Source organism: Merops nubicus, unplaced genomic scaffold, assembly GCF_000691845.1.
Source record: "Merops nubicus isolate BGI_N331 unplaced genomic scaffold, ASM69184v1 scaffold5223, whole genome shotgun sequence".
Classification (NCBI taxonomy): domain Eukaryota; kingdom Metazoa; phylum Chordata; class Aves; order Coraciiformes; family Meropidae; genus Merops; species Merops nubicus.
Window position 1 is genome coordinate 73,917 of NW_008599461.1, and position 20,620 is coordinate 94,536.

The 20,620-nt window shown below is 40.5% G+C and overlaps 1 protein-coding gene across 1 annotated transcript in view; it reads left to right on the top strand.

Annotated features, from left to right (window-relative positions):
- PREX1 (phosphatidylinositol-3,4,5-trisphosphate-dependent Rac exchange factor 1) overlaps positions 1-20,620 on the top strand; it is a gene marked incomplete at its 5' end in the record, with an annotated part of 92,866 nt that overhangs the window by 10,107 nt on the left and 62,139 nt on the right. Inside the window, 3 exons of the mRNA XM_008937383.1 lie at positions 719-823; positions 4,066-4,167; positions 16,337-16,498. Of these exons, the coding sequence (XP_008935631.1) occupies positions 719-823; positions 4,066-4,167; positions 16,337-16,498 (369 nt within the window). The remainder of the gene's footprint in view (positions 1-718; positions 824-4,065; positions 4,168-16,336; positions 16,499-20,620) is intronic.

Below are 20,620 nucleotides of genomic sequence, written 5' to 3' on the forward strand. Positions count from 1 at the left end.
TCCCTCAATCTAGTGGTGAAGCTATCTTTTCCTGCTTTTAATTTTGTAATGTGTTGGTCATTTTGTGTGTATGTGATGAAAATCTTCCATTTAGGGAAAGTGATAGCTGACATACTGGTTAGTGTTGCATTGAAATGGTGAGGTCTGCTTCATGTTTCAGAACACAAAGTGAAGCAGCCAACTCACTGGGGGTTCCTCCTCTGCCCTGAAAGGCAGGGGACTTCCAGCTGGTTGTTTTGTGTTATAGTTCCCCTCCAGATCTCTGAGCTTCTTTCTGGCCTGTGTTCTTCCCAGCCACCTCTGTTTCTTCCTCTTGCAGGAGTGGTCAGCACAGCTCAGAAATGCCCCCTTGTCCCTGGCTTTACTCTGCTCCTGGATACTCTGCTGGAATATCCTAACACGCATGCAAGTATCCCTGAGATAGCAAAATCCATTCTTTCACCTAAGAATATATTATTTCAGTGATGCATTAAGAGGAAAATTGCTGGAAGTCTCTGTGCTCAGAAAGCTGATGTTGACTTACAAAAGAGTATGTTAGGAATTGGTGGAACACATCCATACATTATTGACACTAGAAGAGTATCACACACTTCATGGAAACTGCAACCCCAGTGCCACTCTGAGTGCATACCCCTTTGTGAAGAATTTTGTGTCAGACTGTGACAAGAGTCACTCCAGTTTTGTCTGGGTCAATAAGTTACTGTGTTTTTCCTTGCAGAAAGACAAATTCTTTGTGTACGAGGAGTACTGTAGCAACCATGAGAAAGCACTCAGACTGCTGATGGAATTGAACAAGATCCCAACAGTGAGAACATTCCTCCTGGTAAGCACCTTCTCTAGCACTCTTGACTTAATGATCTGACTTTGCAGTGTACTCACAATAACCCTTTGGTATCCCAGGAACGCCAGGCATTTTGCAGAAATTGCCTGTTCCAGGTATGCTGCACTCAGGACAGATAGATATTGAAGTCACTGGTGGGTTCAGGCACAGAACTAAGCATAGCTCTGGTGTGAGTGATTTCAGTGGAAACAGGGAAGGTTTGTTACTTCTTTTTTTTTTATTATTTTTTGTTTGGTTTCTCTTTTTTTGAAGAAGCAACAGAGAATTTAAGCAAAGATTGTGAAAAGAGTAATGCAATAAGTCAGGAGCAGGATTGTGGCTAGTTCCCAGTGGATCTGAGTCCCTGCTCAATTCTCTGACCAATTCACCATCTGCAGACCCACCAGAAAAATGTGGCCTGCTTCTGACACCCTTTTCCCCATGAGCCCACTTGTGGGCAAGAAATGCAGTCTGGATTAATTGTTTTGACTGTGTCTTTGCTGCTTGTACCAAAAATGACCTAACTCTCCCTCCAACCCACGGTGGGATGAAGAACTGAGGAACACCCTTCAAATGCCTCTGTTTAGACTGATCTGGGAGAAGCAACCAGTAGACAGTGTCTTCTGTCTAACATTCTTTATTTTATTTTCTTGGATATTTCTCCTCCTAGCCTTTACCTCAATTCTGTTTGATTTTTGGATGTCTAGTTTTCCTGGCCATGGATGCATGGCATTGGAATGGGGCTGTCATGTATGTGAGGGACTAATTCAGCACATAAGCTTTTTTTCTTAGTAAATGCTATGGGGTAAAAGAAAAATCTCTCTGTTTTCAAAGGACCTGCTCTTCTTTCTCTCTTCTTTCTGCACTTTTTTGCTTTCTGCCAAAGGTCTGCTCTTTCCCAATGTAGTACAGCAAAAGAAAACTTCTGCATAAATGTCTGTCACAAGCAGGGCCAGAGCATTCTTCTAGCCACAAAATACAGACCTTGGAGGGAACAGCAGGGACAAGGACTCATGCTATTGGGTAGTCAGGATCATTTTGTCATGTCTGAGTTTTAATGGAACTTTTTAAGCCATTAGCTTGAGTTACCACATAACCCTTTTCTTGTTTGTGAGTTCCTCTGGGTGCTTCTGTTGAGGGAAATGAATGAGGAAGAAGAAAAGTGCATGTAAATATTGTCCTTCTCAACATTCAAATTATTCTCCACTTCCACTAGATTGGTAAAAGGCTCCTGTCTGTGTTACAGCAGCTGGCAAACTGATTAGAAGGTACATAAAAGATGTCACACTGTCTGCTGTGGGTTTCTGCACAAGCTGAGTCCATGAGACTTTTAAAATAATAGTAAATATGGGAGGAGAGGCTACGCTGAGGTGTCTGCTTTGCTGTGGCTGCTGTAATTTCTTCCAGGCCTCCCTTCTTTTCTCCACTGCCTGCTAAAGCAAATGCTGTAATGTCCCCAATGCAGAGAAAGCTGCACTAAAATACAAAGCTTTGCTTGTGAGCATAGATTTGGTCCGATTGCCCCCTCACAGCTGCTGAAATACAGAATCTGGGAATCTGTTTGAAAAATCAGTAAGTGTTAAAGGGCAGTTTTGAGCCCAGAGCTAGAGAGAGGGCTGAAAGAAGAGATGGGAACGACTGAATCACTCGGGACTTGGAAAATTGGACAGGGAGCATTGTGAGCTGGTAGCCAACACCACAGATCTAGAATAGCCTGGGGAAGGGTTATTTTACAGACGATTGTCTGCAAAAATACCAGTTAGGACTAACGAGATTTATGTACGATGTCTGTGAACATTCCTTGAAGAGGAGAATTGTTGAACTCCAGCCAAAAACCCACTAGATTTCAGAGCGTGCCTAAGCCACAGCAAACATTTCACAGGGGAAAATGTTATCAGTGATGCCCCAAAGCGAGCACATCTTGACTGAACTGAATTTAAACTCCAACTTCTGTTGACAGGACAGGTTTACAACTAGGGTAATTTTTGGAGCAAAGTTGTCCAGATTCACAGGTGAGCATAGAGAGGTAGACTAGTTTGTCTGAAATAGATATGAAGTCCATTTGAGTCCTCTACCTGTCTCGGGGAGCAGCCAATAACAGAATCTTCAGGGAAATCTATAAAAAGCTTACAATAGGTCAGCATTTGTTTATCACACAGAGATTACAGATTATTGTGACAAAATCAGGACAGGTCAAGGACTGTAGACTTTTTTGTATGCCATGTCCAATTCGTGTACTCACTTTCCATGTCATGGAATTTCCGTAATCTACTGAGAAGTTGAGTATCACTTGAGTTGAGGTTATGTGCACAAACTATCTGCAGAATGATTCTTCTGGAATGCAAGGCCTCTACGACTGTGTGAACTCATGGTGTGAGTATTGCAAGGGTTGATCAGTTGCTGCCTCACTTCCTTAACCTAAAATCTATTCAGACATGGATGTCTTCAGTATATTGGTCCAATACTTATCCCCTTTCTTACTGTGTTTAAACAACACTGGGAGAGTAGTACTTTTTCTAAGTAGAAATAGGCCCTTCACTTTCTTTCTGTTTAGAAGTCACAGTTCTTCACAAAATTAATGGTGAAACCTTTTATTTTTAAATGAGCATCAGAGCTTTTTTTTTTTTGCGGGTCAAGCAGCAACATGTGCTGTGGCATGTTGAGAGCTACATGCGTGCCCATGCTGTTTGTCCAGCTGGGCTTAGAAATAATGTTTTTCCAGAGAATTGGTGGATATGATGCAAATGACTCATTTGTTTCAATTCCACTTTGATTTCCTTCAGACATAAGGATTGTACTAGAGTGAATTACATGATTGCCAATTAGTAGGCTTTATTTTAGCCTTCTGGAACAACACTGGGAATTTTGCACAGTGAAGGAGGGCAAATAGTCATATCAATTATGAGGGTAGGCTGGATTCTTTAGCTAATGGTGCATCTAGGTTTGCTGATTGCCATCGTATTTTTATGATATTCTTTGAGTCACTATCTGTATAGTGTTTCTCTGGGGAGATACCTTTCTACACAGGCACTGTTATCCACAGCAAAATTCCTTTTGCTGGTGCACAAAGAACTTCCCAGTCTTGATGACTGTATTTCAGTGGAGAAAGAAGTCTTGTTTCTTGTATCTTAGGTGTGACAATGTGCTTTCTGTCTGTAATACATGTTAGAGGAATACAAAATCATGTCAAAGGACATCTGAAAGCTTTGTGTCTGAGGTAACATTTGTTTCCTTTTTGATTATAGGGTTGCATGCTTTTGGGAGGCAGAAAGACGACAGACATTCCACTAGAGGGTTATCTGCTGACTCCAATTCAGAGAATTTGCAAATATCCACTTCTGCTTAAGGTAAACCAAAGAAAACTATTTTTCCAGATGATTGCTTTATTCTTGGAGTGATTCTGCATTTTTTTAGCCCTGATTTTTGTTATCATTACTACCTTCCTTGTTTTCCACTTCTAAAAGTTGGATCTTTGAAGAAAATGGCTTTTTATGGGTACAGTTAAAAAAATGGCTGATGCTGCCAGGCTGCTAAGTCCTGTAGTGTTGTGGATCTGATGGGTAGAGAAACTTACTGACTAACCAATGCCTTTTGACTTCAGTTCTCTTCAGATGTTTACTAAGGCTTGTGATTGCTACTTTAGCCACTTCCTGAAAAGCTGTGTTCTGTGTGATAGAATTATATTAGTGTTCTGAGAGACTGTATGGCTCTGGGGACTCTGAATGGGCTCTGCCTTTCATCACAAGGTTTCTAGTTTGAGTGTGTCCAGGTCAGTAATGATCAAAGTCCTGTATCATCTGACAGCTGTTTGTCAGCTTGTTTGAAAATTGTTTGGTCGTCTCAGCTGAGTCTCCAGCAGATGGGTGTCTTTCAGAAATGATTATTGCAATTGGCACTAATTGGCCCCCTTGCTAATATTCTTACCATAAGAGCGAAATAAAAAGACCTAAAAAGGGCTAACTTCCCTCACATCCCTCCAGGTCAGGGCTGGGTCACATGCCTGGTGGGGACAAGGAGAGGAAAAAGGAGAAAGACGTCTGTAGAAGAGCCTGCATCGCTGGTGGCCTTTAGCTCCTCTGTGGCTAATAGTCATCAATCTTCAGTGATGTCAGTCTCTTTCTCAGTCAGTGCAACATTATATTTACTAAAATAAAATTAATTAAAAATTTAAGAAGAAATTACCTCATATTTTGAAAGAAAGGTCCATTCCTGAGTTGTGGAAGCAAGTAGGAATTCTGTAATGAGCTGGTGCTCTGACCATATGAATCAACCCTGTCATGTAAAGCTATTGCAGTGCTGTGTCTATACATTCAGCACGATTCAGGTTTTCCATAGGAACAAGCTGGTTAACTCAATCTGTTGTTCCATTTAGAATAGTTTGTTTCATCTGATAAATGTTTAGATTATTTCTTTCCATCTGATCAGAGTTTTCAGAGCCAAATTTTTGAAATATGTCTTTTCTACAGGTGGAGTTTTTCTGTTGTCTATACAGCCATGCATGAACCAGCAGACACTCATGCACCATTCCTTATGGACCTAACTACTGGGATTTAGGTGTATACAGCCTGTTTATCAGCCCAGTCTACCCATGACACCACTTAGTCTAAACAAACAAAAGCACATGCAGTTTAGCATAGCAGGAGCAGCTAATGAGTGAGGTTGCTACAAACATTTCTTCCACAGTATTACTAATAGTAGACAGGGCAAGGGTGTCTAGATCAGGGAAGCATGTAAGTGGCCCCAGTTCTGATTTATCTTCACTGCTTATGCAGAGATAATTGAAAACCTAATGATACCTCAGTTGAAGTCCACTGTGTTTATTTGGGCTTAGTGTGGAGAGAATTTGGTGCCTGTTCAGTCTGTGGATCTGCGTGATGACTGTGAGCAACACCCATGTGCACAGAAAGGAAGTTCCTATGGCATCTCATGTGGTAAACAGACCAGGGATTGTGGGGACCTTAAAATGGGCACTCCTGACCAAGTATTTTGACAGTGTGTATGTTTTCTTGTTTTCCACTCTGTGGTGTGTTCTGTGATTGTTATCTAGCTGTGTATTCAAGACTGAAAAACAGAGATTGTTTTGATTCCTTACAGAGATCCCTTTTCTATTTTCCAAGAAACTTTAACTAGAGGAAGTAGAATATTGACCTGATCTCTACATTTGCACTGTTACTAAAGGATGAAGTGTTGATCTCCTGCAGATTTCCTGTTCTGGTTACCCTTTGTATCAAGGGAGTCACTAATGGGTATGGAGCCTGAAGACTAGACTCCTTCACCTATTATTCCATGCTGGAAACATCTTAATCCAGCCAGAGTGATCAATATCTGGTGTACTTTTGCTATGATTATCTAAAAGTGATCTTTAACCAGTTTTATTCCAATATTTTTCAAACCTTTTGGACCAAAAGTTTGTGGTTAGCACTCTATATTTCTTACATTTTGCTCTGTGTCCCTGATAAGCTTGAAGTAGCTCTGAAGTCAATGTGGTTTCATGTATCAGATCTGACTACTCAATATGTGGACCACCCATCATCTCTCAAGCCTAGTTTGGGGATCTCAGCTCTAAACCATGCACATGGCTGTCTTAAAGAACATTTCTTCTGCTTTTCAATACCTTTTCTTTTTCTGTTTTTAGTATGACTATTGCTAATTATACCTGCTTACATTCTAAGATTTTTGGAAAACACAATTACTTGCAAATACAAATCTGTATTCCATCATAAAAGCTCTTCAAAATATTAGAATTGTAAAATGTACCAATATTGCAAATTCTGAAATCTCAGGGCTTTTACTCAAATGCCATAAGGTTGCTGGCTGCTGAAGCACACCTACAAGAAATACTCACCTTTGATTACAAGGTAATAACTTCATCAGTGCAATGACATTTTGGTCTTCTTCAGCTTAAACTTTCCTATTCCTCTGTACTGTTGTAGGGCAGATCTTCTAGAAAGTACAGAGTTCTGTATCAGGCACTGGAAGTGCTACAAATGGACCGTTTATCTTGCTTTTCTTTAAGAGTTTGTTTTGCAAGGGGGTAGTAAACAAATGACTAGAACAAAGTAAATATTTTTAAACCATAATTAAAATCTTTCCAAGTTCAATGGCAACTGAAGTAATTTGGCTCCACGGACTAAATATTGGCCTGTGGAAGTAAACCAGTGGTTTCCACTTTCTCACACACGTACAGTTGTACATGACAAAAGGCATGGTGGCACAGGCATCCTTTCTTTGAAAGCCAAAGCCAAGACCAGCAAGTCTAAGACTGGAAATAGTGTTTCTTGCCTTCAAGCTGCAGTGAGGAAGAATGAAGATATATTTGTCCTGATGCTGAACCATGGCTGCCTTCTGGAGTGGGGACCTGGTGTTTGGCTCTGGTGTGGGTGACCCAGACCCATGTGTACGTGTTGAACAAATAGACACGAAGGGAGCGACTGGGAGGAGCCGTGACGAGGCGTCTCCTGATGTGGCATTCCATTTTTCTATGGGTTTCTTTTTGTATACAGGCTGATAAGTCACATGCTGTTCACTACTTGAAATACCCTGGACAGGAAATACAAGTTTTAAGAAGCAGCTGAGGGGAATTTCATTTCAATTGGGCAACAAATCTGCTTCAGTCAGTGAAATGATGCCATTACAAGGGGTTGTTCAGCTCCGAAAATATTTGTGATCATTAGAAAATGTAGTTGATGCTGATTATCAAGGGTAGTGAATTCACAGTGAACAAATTGTATCTCATTCAAGGCTTGATGCTAGCACGAATTTCCCAGAGTGAACAGTAATGTTGCAGACCTGAGAACAGCTAAGGGAATACGGGCTGATTCTGTTAGTGCTGGACAGGAGAATGCAGCTCTCCAAGCAAGAAAAAAATAAGTAGATTTAAAAATAACACAACCCTCAAATTAAGTGTTTGCTCTCCCTTTGCTACTGAACTGCAGCTATTGCTCCTGAAATAGCTGGCTTGTATTCATGGGGATTTGATCTTATTTTATCTAATTCCCAGGGCAAACAGATAATATTGTATTCCAACTTGTAGACCAGAGCTATTCTACTTTTTTACTTTGTTTTTAGCAAGAATTTGTGAACATCCAGATTTTCTGGCAACTTTGATATGACATTGTTATAGTGTAAGTATTCAGTTTAGCCTAAGTAGTTAGGTTTGATAAAGATAGTATGAACAATGTAGTTCAGACTTGTCTGTGCTTGAAAGGCAACTCAAAAAATAGCATAAGGCAAATATTTAAAATACTATGACTATTTTTTATTAATACCATATGTAAATAGTATTTTTCAGAGTAATAGCATCTAGCATGGAGTTAATTTGGGTTACTTAATGAGGAATACCTCCAAGTGCAAATACACTTTAAGCATATATTACCAATAACTTCTGATATAAAGTATGGCATCCTGCAATTAAATGATTTTGTGTTTTCTCATCCTCTGATGAAGCTTTGTTTTGGGTGGGTTTGGGTTTTTTGTTTTGGTTTGGTTTTCTGAGCTAAAAATGACAGAAACAGAACAATGATTCAAATGATGGTGATTGTTAAATTTCAGTTTTATTTATATTTTCCATTATTGTGAACCAAATGTTGCAGCTTTGGAGTGGCTGACTGTAAACAGGGTTTTTGCTTGGGTTTGGTGTTGGTTTTTTTTAATTTTAAAATTTTGGTTGCCTTCTTTCTGTCTAATTTGCAAGACTTATATATGTTTTCAAGGGTGGGACTCAAAACTAGCCATTGTTTCATAATCTCTGTGCAAACAGAAGAGTAATGATATTAATATTTCTGCCTATAATACAGTTTTTTATGCTTCAGATAGCATGCAAGAAGATTAGTACAGAATTTGGTGGTCAGTAAATTAGTTTTATTCCCAGTCCAAAGCCTCTCTAATTTGAATTCAGCTCCTTTTTCTTGCTGGGAAACTTTAGCAAATTATTTCTATTCTCCTTGAGGATGTAGTTGTTCTGAATATTTGTTCATGATGAGCCTCATTGTAAAATTTCCTTAAAAGTGTGAGAAAGGGGCTTGGACTAAGCTTGAACAAAACTAAACTGTGCTTGCTGTGGTGGACATTATGATTTGGTAAGAAGAAAAGAAGCAAACAGATCCATGGACCTTGAGAACATACACTGTGTGGGTGACTCCAAACTCCAGAGCGTGCAGGACGTGGGGCAGCTTGCTGAGTTACTACTGCTGGCAGAACATTTTGGATAAAGGCAGCTCTGTCTCACCGATAATAATTGTATGACTCTGTATTAATTAGTGTGAACCATACTACTTAAGAGTAGAAACAGCTGTTGTGTAAACCAATCTCTGAACAAAAATAGCCTTTTTCTCTTAATAAAGAGCATTTATGTCAGCAAGAAGAAAACCCTTGGGGACTGGTGATCATGAGTTAATCACACCATTGGGGGTGGGGATTAGGAGCAGTCATTCCTGTCTCCTTCTTCCCAACAGGGGAGGAATGTACAGCACATGATAGCCACACCCCTATGGGCTCCTGGTATCCCAGTGTGTGTCACAGGGATTGTTTCTTCTTTGGAGTCTGGTCTCTTAAGGAATTGCTCAGACTCCAGCCAGAAGTACACATTCCACCTCCAGTCCTTTAAAAACATCTCATAATATACATAACTCCATGGACAATTTGAGGCAGTAATTATGGATAGCATCACTTGGTGGAAGACTGAGGGCCAAGACTGGTTCTAGGAGGGAAAGAAAAATGTGTTTGTGTTTTTTTTTTTTTTTTTTTAAAAAAACCTGGGTCAGCAAAAAGCTGAGTGACCAGATTCAGAATCCTCTTGAGAAGGAAAGCCCAGCAGCGAGGCACACACAAGCCTTAGTAAATGCAGAGCCTGGACTTGGAAAGACAGGAAACCAGTGATGTGGCTACAAACCAAGATGAAGAAAGGTTAACTTGCTGTCTCCCTTTTCTCCCACTCCATTTGTCTCAGAGCTGTTCAAGGAACAAACCCTTCCAATATGCCAAAATTCGATACATTCACTGGGGGTTTGACTTTTTTTTTTTTGTTGATGTTCCCCCATTTCCTTTTTTTTCCCCCAAGAAAAGTAGCACTGCTCTTAGATTCATGACATTGCCTGGTTGAAATCCGACTCTATGTAGCACAGCATTAGAAATTATATATACCCTACAGAGTTGTAAAGAGCACTGCCAATCAATAAATCACACTTCTGTCTTCCACGCTTCTTATATGTAATCACAAGTACTGGTAACATTTATGAAATTAGAAACGTGTTTTTGTTAGATTTAATTTGCCACATGTCATAGATTTGGTGGCATGTTTAATATAATCTGTTTTGCTAATTTATCATTGCTTGTCTAGTCTTTAGTCTACTGAAACATTGGCATAAATTACAAATTCTGAAAACATACAGAATAAAAAAGTACTGTGATTGACAGGTACACAGAGCTGGTGTAACATCTATTTTCTGATTAAAGTGGAAAATAAATTTTAATACAAGCATGTATTAAAAACTGTAAAATTCAAATGTAAAACTCCTGAAAACATATTCACAGTAAGGTTATTTTTTCTTAAAGCACATTTTAGAGCTGGACTGCTTGTTAACACAACGTTTTGATCTGATAAGCAAGAATTATGTTGGTTTTGTTATCTCTGTAATGCTGAGATGTCAGTAGGTAACCAGCGGATGTATCTCAAACCACGTTTTGTGTGAGCACTGGTTTGTAGCGCCGAGCGAGAGCCTGGTGAGCAATGATTTGCAGCAGCCTGTGCACAGTGTTGACAGTCATTGTGCAAACCCATGCTAAGCCATGTCTGAGTGTCCTCAGGAGTATAAGGATAGGAGGAAGGAATTTTTAAAATACAGAGACTTGGAAATTTCAGCTGCAAAACATGTTCAGTTGTCTGTGTGAAGTACATGGACAATCATTCTTGTGTGGCAAGAGAGGACATGGGGAAGGATGACAGAGACTTCTTTTTAAAAAAATCAGCTAAGCAGAATAACGTCCGTTTTTCTAGGAAATATTAAAATGTTTACTTTAAAAAACTGTCTAGTTTCCTCTGCCTGCCTGCATTGTTTGCTCATCATCCCTCCTGCCACCTCTTTGCATCTTCCTGTGTAATGTTCTTTTGCCAAGTTCTCTCCTTGTAGATTTTTTTTTTGGTGATTGGTTGGTTCTTTGGGGGTTAAGCACAATTAATGAATACACAGATGTATGAGCAGATGATATGCCTTACTTTATGAGATTTAGGTATTATATTTAGATTCTGTCATGCTTAGAACTCTTTTAGCCTTAAACTATTTAAAGCTGCATCTGAGATTGAAATACTTAAGCTGGAAATCCTTTTACTGCATTGCATAATAAAAAATAGGCATTTCTGAGTAGGTCAGATGTAGATGTGGTATCCTTCCTTTTTGACACTGTCAAGGAGGACACTACAGCTGGATATAGATGTCTTGGCACGCTCTCTAGCTCTGTTTGTAAAATGAGTTGTGTTCTGTGTGTAGGTGTTACAAGTGGAACAACCTCAGTCCTTGCAGATGCGAAAGAGGTGTGAAATAAAAGGAAAATTCTGTGCTCAGAGGACACAGTTCCCATTTCTGTCTTAGTTTAGTAAAGAACAAAGATAATTTTTTTTTCCCAGCTTATGATACAGAAAACATTTGCAACTTTTCTTTTTTGAGGGGAAAAAAAAAAGAGAAAAGTTAGAGGATAATGGTGGAGATGATGGAGACTGTGAAAAAATACCAGCTTTTCTGATCTCTGCAGGTGCTTAGTCTGAAGGATTAACAAGTCTGTAGCTGTAAAGTAGATGCGTTTGTGAATTATTTTAAGAAATTCTTTTTAAGTAATAGTTTTCTGCAAGTGACAGCAACTTCATTTCCTGACCTTATTAGTGCACACATTGCAGTACATAAGATAGTAGTTCCAGACAACAATATCTGAGCTTTATGGAAGACAAGACCATCATACCCAAGGTTTGGCATCTGGTCTGTTTTTCAGCTGCCTTTCAAAACGTTCTCAAACACTCTCAGAGTTTACACATAATAAATCTGTCACTAAAATAAATTAAGTACCCAGAGCACCCAGACTGTATTTCAGAATTGCTGGGGAATGGCAGTGTCAGAGCAGCGTGTCTCTTCCCCTTATGGCTTAAGACTCTGCTGTGGTGGGGTGAGTTCTCTGTCTATGCTGCTTCTGCTGTTAAGTGACCTGATTGCCCCAGCCAGCACCCTCGCTGCCCTTTCCAGCCTCCTCTCCTGCTCCTTGGGGGGAACTGCAGGCAGCTGGCAGGAGTGGGGAAGATGTGTTCATTGCAGCAGGGGCCTGCTGGGAACAAAAAAGTTTTTCTTTCTGTCTTGGTGGTATTTCCAAAAGGGATGTTTAAACAGTGCTGGTCTCTACATATCCGTTTCCAAAGCAATGTGAGTGACACTTGGGCTGCAGAACTTCATTGATTGTTAATGAGAGTTGTATAGCACAAATTCTGCACTCTGTTTTGGAAGCATGGAGTAGAGGTTAGCATCATCAACATGCAACACCTCTCTCCTGCCTTTACTTTTTGAACACTTACTTTGCTTCATCTTGTCTTCAGGAAAAGTACAGTAAAAACTTCCATGGGGAATTTAATTTGTAATTCTCAATGGACATTTGTAGCAGCCAGTCTCTTTTTCCTGTGCATGTGCTTGTCACTCTAAGTCGAACAAGAGTTTAAGGTCATTAACTCCTCTCTCTCTTTAGTGGAGTTCCCAGCTGTTAGCACATTAGCCATCTCCTCTGTCATCCATCTGACAAGAGCCATTGTCAATCTCCATTTACAATTTTCTCAAAAGAGAAAGTGTAGCTATGAGTAAATTCTCAGAATACCAAATCTATGCAAAGAACAGAATAGTTGTATTGCATTGGAGAAACTTCAACATTTGGGTCCATTCATTTGTGTTTTTCTGTCTCCAGGATCTGTCAATGTGGGAATGAGAGCACCTTCTATTGCCATATTTTGATTCTCATGAGACCTGTCTCTTGTGTTACTTAAAGGAGTCTCAGTAGTCAAGTAGTTTAGTCTCAGGATGCAGATTTTACTTTAAAAGGTTCTGCAAAACCAAGAAGTCAATAGGTAGTTAAAGTACTTTGTACTTCTGTAACACTGGATCTCAAGGTAGTTTACCAGTGCTAGTGAATTAAGTCTTGTTCCAGCAAGTGTGAGGAAGCAGAGAGGAAGCACTGAGAGGATCTGTACAAAGGTAGAAACAAATCTGTGCTACTTTTAACTCTAGCTCCCTCCTTGCAAATACACCTTCCAGTGTTGCAGGTATTTGAGAACCTGAAAGTCTGGTTATTTATTCTACAGTTACTCCTGTTAGTAGAAAAGTACAGCTAGGTATGCACAAACCTGTCACATGCTAAATGTGACTTCCCTCTGCAGAACTTTGTAGAGCAGTTCTATGAATCAACTTTAGGACAGAGAAAGATCCTTGATTCAGCAGTTCAGAGTATCTGGATTAGCAAAATGGTTGGATTAGCAGCTAATACAGTCACTGCAATTTAATGCAAGCTTCAGCAGATCTTCAGCTTCAGGCCACATCTCTCCACTCTCTGACAGGCCATGTAGCTAGAGCCTAGAAGTATCAGTTAATTTGATGTGGAAGTGGTGCATGAACTTAAGTTGTTTTAGGAGCAGTGTTCTTATTACAGGTTGTGCAGCCAACTCAGGTAAAGACAAGCCACAGTGATGCTCAGGATCATACCTGAAGTCAGGGTATGTCAAGACCAGGCAAGACAGCACGGTACAAAGATCTTGAAGTCAATGCCAATATGGCAGAATCTTGCGTGGTGAAGAGACATTTACTGAGGTTAACAGGCTGGTGTGGAGAAGCAAAAGATAAGTCAGACCACAGATTAAGGTAGTTGGAGCCGTGACAGGCATTTGGGGATTGTAATCACTTCTCTTGGGTCAACAACAGTAAGCATCTGTCTTTGCCCTGAGCTGTGAGAACCATGGATTGAAGCAATTTAGCTACATTCAGACCACAGTGCTGTGCAGGCACTCTCGCTATATTCAAACTCATTCTAGTGTCTCATGCAAAATGATGCAATTCAGCAGCAGTTTGCCCTTTAGATACAGGACTTTAACACAACCAAATAACATGGTGAGACAAAACAGAACATAGTGAGAAAGTGAAATATTGCAGGAAGTCTAAAAATGTGGGTCTTAAACACTGTATTATGTATCAAGATGAAATTACCAGCCTTAGTTAAGGTTTCTTTAATGCATTTTTATCCGGTTGTGGGTGACTATAAAATACTACTGGTCTAAAAAATGATTAATTGTGTGTTGACAGTGGTTGCTGCTTTCACCAAAGTGGTTAATATTGTCAGGTTCCAAGTTTTCCCACTGCTGTTTTTCAGTGGGCAGTGTTTAACTGGGCTGTTGTGCATTGAATCAAGTGAAGCGAAGTCTCTTCGGAGCTCTTTCGGAGCACAGACCTTGTTCATCTCTATGTTAATCTCTCCAGTCAAAACATGTGCCCAAACCTCCTAAACATAATGTAGGGGAGAGTCCCTGCTAGACTCCTGCTGGTCTCTTGGCCTCTTTCTTTTCTAGTTCAGCACTTTCCTACTTTACCTTTTGGTGAGCCCTCCTCATTTGTCATGGGCCTGTCTTAGAGATTAAACACTAAACTGAGTGCCAGAAAGTCTTGTTTTTGTAAGTGACTTGCTATTAGACAAGTTATTTACTATTCTGTGAATGAGTTGCCTTTTTCATAAAATGATTATTATTCTTCCTGACACATAAAAACATGGGACAGCTGTGGCTAGTGAATTTTCCTGCAGTTTCTGCACAGAGAGACTCATCAAGCACAGAGCTGTAGGCACTTAACTGCATGTGGTGGGTTGACCTTGGCTGGCTGCTGACTGCCCACCCAGCCACCCTCTCACTCTCACTGTTTGGCAGAATGAGGGAGAAAATAAAATGAAAAAAAATGCTTGTGGATTGAGATAAAGATGGGGATAATAATTTGCTAGTTACGATCACAGGCAGAACTGACTCAGCTTCATTTATTGCCCATTAAAATATACTTGGATAGTGAGAAAGAAACACACCTTTCCCCCAGCCACTACTCTTTTCAGCAGGCTCAGCCTCACTCCTGCATTCCCAATTCTCTGTCTCCCCAGGCCTGAGTGGTGCAGGAGTTATGGGGAATTGCAGTCACTGTGTAACGTTTCCTCTCTGCTGCTCCATCATCCTCATGCATTTCTCTGCTCTAGAGTGGGCTCTCCATGGCCTGCTGTTCTTCAGGATGACGCTGATCCTTCATGGGTCCATATGGGCTGCAGTTCCTCTCAGGAGAACCTGCTTCTGCATGGACACTCCACCTTCAGGGAATATCCACCTGTGGCAGTGTGGGGTGTTCCATGGGCTGCAGCGTCGTGGTTCTCTCCGTGGGCTTGCAGGGAGAGACTTACTCCAGCCTGGTCTCTCCAGGGCCTGTGGGGAAATCTCTGCTCTGGTACCTGGAGCACCTTCTCCCTGCCTTCCTCTCAGGCTTTGGTGCTAACAGGGCTGTTTCTTTCATGTTTTTCTTCTCTGCCCGGATGTTTTTTGCTCTTTCTTAAACCCATTTTCACAGAGATGCCACTTGATTCCCCGGAGGGCTCAGCTCAGCAGACCCACTGCAGTGGACCTGGGCAGAGGGGCAGCCCTTCACCTCTCCTCACAGAGGCCCTGCAGCCCCACCACCTGGGTACAGACTGCCCATACATTGAGGTGTTTGACCTGGAGTCCCTCATTGGTCAGTAGGAAGAGGCCTCTCGTGAGGGCAGTTCCACTCTTTGGTAAATCTTACTTGCACTTTGGTTGCATTTCTTTGGTGGCTATAGATCTAAACAACCTAGGTCCTAAAGCTGCATGTGAGTTGGGATTAATCCACACCTGATCATTTGTATAAGTACTGTGGGTGAGGTATACAGCCTAGCATTATTCCCCTAAGGTCATAGTTCATGGAAAACCCTGCTTCCATAGCTCTAGGGGTTTCTGGTAAGACCTGCTATAGGCACAATTTTTATCTGATCAAAGAGGCCCAATCCAACATCCCTGAAATACTGGATGTGTATCACCAGGGCTGGTATAGCTCTCAAATATGGCTAGGTCAACAGTCCATCATGTATCTTTGATGTGAGCGGTGTGGTTTTTATGTTTTAATTTTTAATTTATCTTTTAATTTATTTGGCCTTGGTTTACACTAGGAGCAAAAATATGTGACACAGCAAGATGTATTTGTCTTGAACTCTCCTAATTTGGCATATTTAATGTGAGTTATTGCTTCATGATTTTATTTAGCAGCATTCATATAAAATGGGAACCCTGCACAGATGAAGAACCGTGAACAGCACCTACAGTAACATGCCCATGACTTTGCCTTAATTTTGCAGGGGTTCTGGCATTTTCCTCTGGGATTACACATAACTGCTTGTACCTTTCTGTGAGCTGCTTCTAATTTCACACTGCATGGTTTTTTTTTATTTATTCTTTTTTTAAAGGAATTGGCTAAGAGGACTCCCTCTAAGCATCCTGATCACCCAGCTGTCCAGAATGCATTGCAGGCAATGAAGACAGTCTGCACAAATATCAACGAGACCAAGAGACAGATGGAGAAACTGGAAGCCCTTGAACAGTTGCAGTCCCACATTGAAGGATGGGAGGTATGATGTGGGACTAGCAAGCTCCCTGGAGGTGGTTCACTAGGCAGTCTAATGGGCTGAAGTTTAGTGACTCTGTACAGGGATTTGTGTGGCTTACCTGGTGTGTACATGATCTTGAATGTGTGGCTGGCATCACTCCGACGGTTCTAGAGTTTAGTTCTTGTTGTGCAGGCTGCTCCTAAATTGTAGCAGAACAGATTATGAAGGGGAAAAAAGGGAGGAAGGGAGGAAGAGTTAGAGCTACAGTGGACCAATTTCAAATGGGCAGTTCTTATTTGAAAGACAAATAGGTCTGGAAGCTGAAATCAAGACTGGTCTAAATAACCTAAGTTTCTCTTTCCAGTCCTACAAGCCTTTAGTTTTTCTAGGAGATTTGAAAGGTAGCTCATGTAGCTTCATACAGATTTCCTGTATAAAAGATAGCAGTTAGATTAGCAAGCTTTAAATTAGAAAGCAACTGGTATATTTGTGTTTTCTCTGGTGAAGTTAGTCATGGATATGTTTCTAGTGATGTGTTTATCAGTAGGTGGATCTGTGGGGGTAGAAGCATTTACTATGGAAGGGAGAAAAATCTGCAAAACTTTTAGAATAGAAACGCTGGGAAGTCAGGATGTTGTGCAAAGGGTTGGGAGCTTATGTTGTGATGACTTTAGTTGAGGCCCTTGAATCGATGGAGTTGGAAGCCTCTGGGAGGTGCACCATAGGAAGTCAGTGGTGTTAAATGGTCTCATGGAGAGTTTGGTGTCAGTGTTTAGCAAGACTGACATTTAAAAGGTCAAGGCTGATCCTTGCCAGCTGAGGATTTCTTGCTGAGGACATTTTGTTAGAGGTCACATAAACTTCCTCATGTTCAGACTCTTGGGTACTCTCCATGACTCTTTTGGGTTGTTTTTTATCTTTTGTGTGTTTTAAACTTTGCTCATTTTTTCCCTGAAGGATGTTCTTGGCATCCAGCTAAAGACATGAGAACAACCCAGATATCCAGCTGTGTAATTTTTGGATAGCAAGCTCAGCAAACAAAGTTATGTAATGTTGTGTATAGCATGATTTCTAGAAACAGTTAAAACCATTTCAGGTTCAATGCAACTCATGGGTCTTGTAGGCAAAAGGCATGGCTTGAACTCTGGAGCTTGAACCATGACTATTAAAGAATCCATGATGCCATAAATTAAGGGCTATCCAGACTTACTGCTTTCCTTGTAGGGTTTTTCTTGTGTACAGCAACATTCTGGGGCTAAAAACCCATTCAGGTTTGTTTATATACACTGTCTTGTAACAAAGTCATACAGGTCACTCAACTCAGACTTTCAAAAAAGAAGTGTTTTTCCCTCCCAATAAGCTGTGGAACGTTTCTGAATTATTCTAGTGGCATATTGAAAGGAGAAAGAACAGCTTTCTACATCATGGATGCAAGCTAATGCTCAACATGACAGCATTTTTTTCTTCTGTCCTTGTAAAGAAGTTTGAAACTGATTGACAGACCCCTAGGTCTTGTAAGTTATGACTCTAAAGTGGTATGTTTGTGGATAACTGGTTTTAATTCTTTCATATATATTTCAGTTTATTCCTAATGAGAAGGGCCAACTTCTATCTGCAAATGGAAAGCTGCAATTACTGAATTAAATTGTTTCTTAGCGTAACTATGCAATGCTGTAAGCCATAGAGCTGACTGGAGGGGGAAGTCTATATGGCAAATGAATGTCTATTTTTAGTTTATCTGATGTCGATCTCTCCTATGAAACAGAAAATTTCCATTTTCTGTTGATATGGATATGGATTCTGAAACACTGGTGCCCTGTATATACAGTTATATACCATATGTACTAATTCAGCAAAGCCTACTGCTTACAACTGTTATACTCCAAGGCATATAAATTGTCAAAAAGTGAAGATCAGCTTACTTATGAGCAATTATTTTACAATTATAAGAGATGTAGCCTGAATCTGGGGAGTGTGCAAGCAGCCCAGCATTAAGATTGGCAGAACTTTTTTTTCAGAACATTTTTTCTTCAACATCTCCATCCACCTATCTGTGTCTCCCTCTCTGATACAACCGTCGCTATCACTGTCACACTGTGTATACATGAGTGTATACTGGCATCATAGAATCATAAAATGGTTTGTGTTGGAAGGACCCTTGAAGATCACCTCGTTCCCCCCCCCTGCCATAAGCAGGGACACCTCCCACTAGACCAGGCTGCTCAGAGCCCCATCACCCCGCTCGTCTGCTTCTGAGACAGATTATAATGAGGGGACATATTAAAGTGAGCCAAATCTGGGAAGTCGCTGAAGGCCTGGAGCTTAATCAGGAGTCTGTTCATCAAAATGAACTCTGCTCAGATTCATTGTTTTGGAATGCACAGAATCCCTGTAGATGTATGTTATGGATTAGTCTCGGGTAGGTCAATTTGATTCTGGTTAATCCTTCTGGGAAACAAAGATTAGACTAAAAAAAGGAGAGAGAAACATAGGGGATGTGTGAGAAGATCAACCTTGGTATACAATATTTTTGTTTGCTTAGTGCAAAAAAAGTATTATATGCAGTTCCTATTAATTATGTATTGATTTTTCTATGGGAAGAACTCCTCATGAGTCCTTGCTGAATTATTTTTACTTTATTTTTGTTGCTACATATCCTCAAATTCTCCCTGTCTGAAGTGCATAGGGAAGCAAAACCCCCATGACAGAACAGAGTGGCTTATAAGATACGTGTTAGTGCTTAGGCAAATCAATCATCTTATAATTAGCTGGAATTTCCAATTCTATCAGCTACAGTGTTATTGTTTTATTTGGTTTTTGGTTTGTTTTGTCATACACCCTCACACACACACCCCCACATACCCCCTTGCAGCTTGGTCCATCTTAGAAAGATGAGAAATTCTGTGTTGTCTCTGAAAATATCAAATAAATGATACTTTATTTTTTAGTATTGAAAACCTCTCTAATCAGTATAAATGGGAGGTAGTGAGGTAAACAGGAAATGCATCAACAGTGTTTAGATACCATCGTGATGGGTCTGATGGGAAATTAAAGATTCTTAGATTTTTAAGGTGAGCGGCACCCGCTGTAATCATTTGCTTGACTTCCTGCACAAAATAGGCCAGATTCTACCCAGTGATTCCTGTGTCAGTAAAATGTTGACTCCAATTATTGATGTCAGTGTGCTCATTGCTTTTGCTGTCTTTGGGTATTTTTTGAAAACTCAGTACTTGATGTTGAGGTGCCCTGAAGCCTTGATTTCTCTGTGGTTTCTGTTCCTATTTGTGTATGTGCTAATAGGCCTTTGGGGGCACAGTTCTGAGATACAGGGTTTTTTTCCTGGAGATAGTTGTGGTCAACAGGTAATTTATTTAAAAAAAAGTGCTAATTTCTGAACAGGTATTAACTGTTTCCATAGAATGATTAGGAAAATAAAAACTTATTAGGACAGCAGGTGGAACTACTGCATCTAGCTAGTTCCTTCATCATTCTACCCAGAATGTATAGAAACCTGTATGTGGAACACAAACTGGTGTTGTGTACTGGGCAGCCTTTAAAGAATAGGTGCTTGCTTGTTAACTAAGACACAGACAGCACAGCTGGCAGGGCTCAGTTTAGAAAAGGATGTAATCCAGGCTTCATTCGTACCTTTAGAGTGTGCGTTTAGAAAGGCTGATTTCAATTCACTGATTTCCCCTGAATAGCTTGATGGCAGCAGACTGCGCCCTCCTCAAAAAACAAAACAAAACAAAACAAAACCACACAAATAAAAAAAGTAACTCATGCAATGTCTAAAATCAAACATCTTTCTGGGGTGGCTTTCTAGACAGAGCTGGATTTCATGCCCGTGCACACAGGTGTCTTCTGTTTCCCTTTCTGGGATAAATGAATTGTGTTTTCAGCATTTTTCTATTGTTTGTGAATATAGGGTTAATGGATCTTTGGAAATCAAGAAGTTATGCTGATAATAAGTATCTTGCAATCCAAAGTCTGTTCTCTTTCCAGTAAGACTCTGAAATGCTGGGGTTTGAACCCCAAGCCCCTAAATTAAGGTTGACATAGGGGTGATCCCCACAGCCCTTCATACAGAGGGGGTGAGTTTGCCTTATAGCTTCCCCCCAGGGTGCGGCCGGCCCTGCAGGG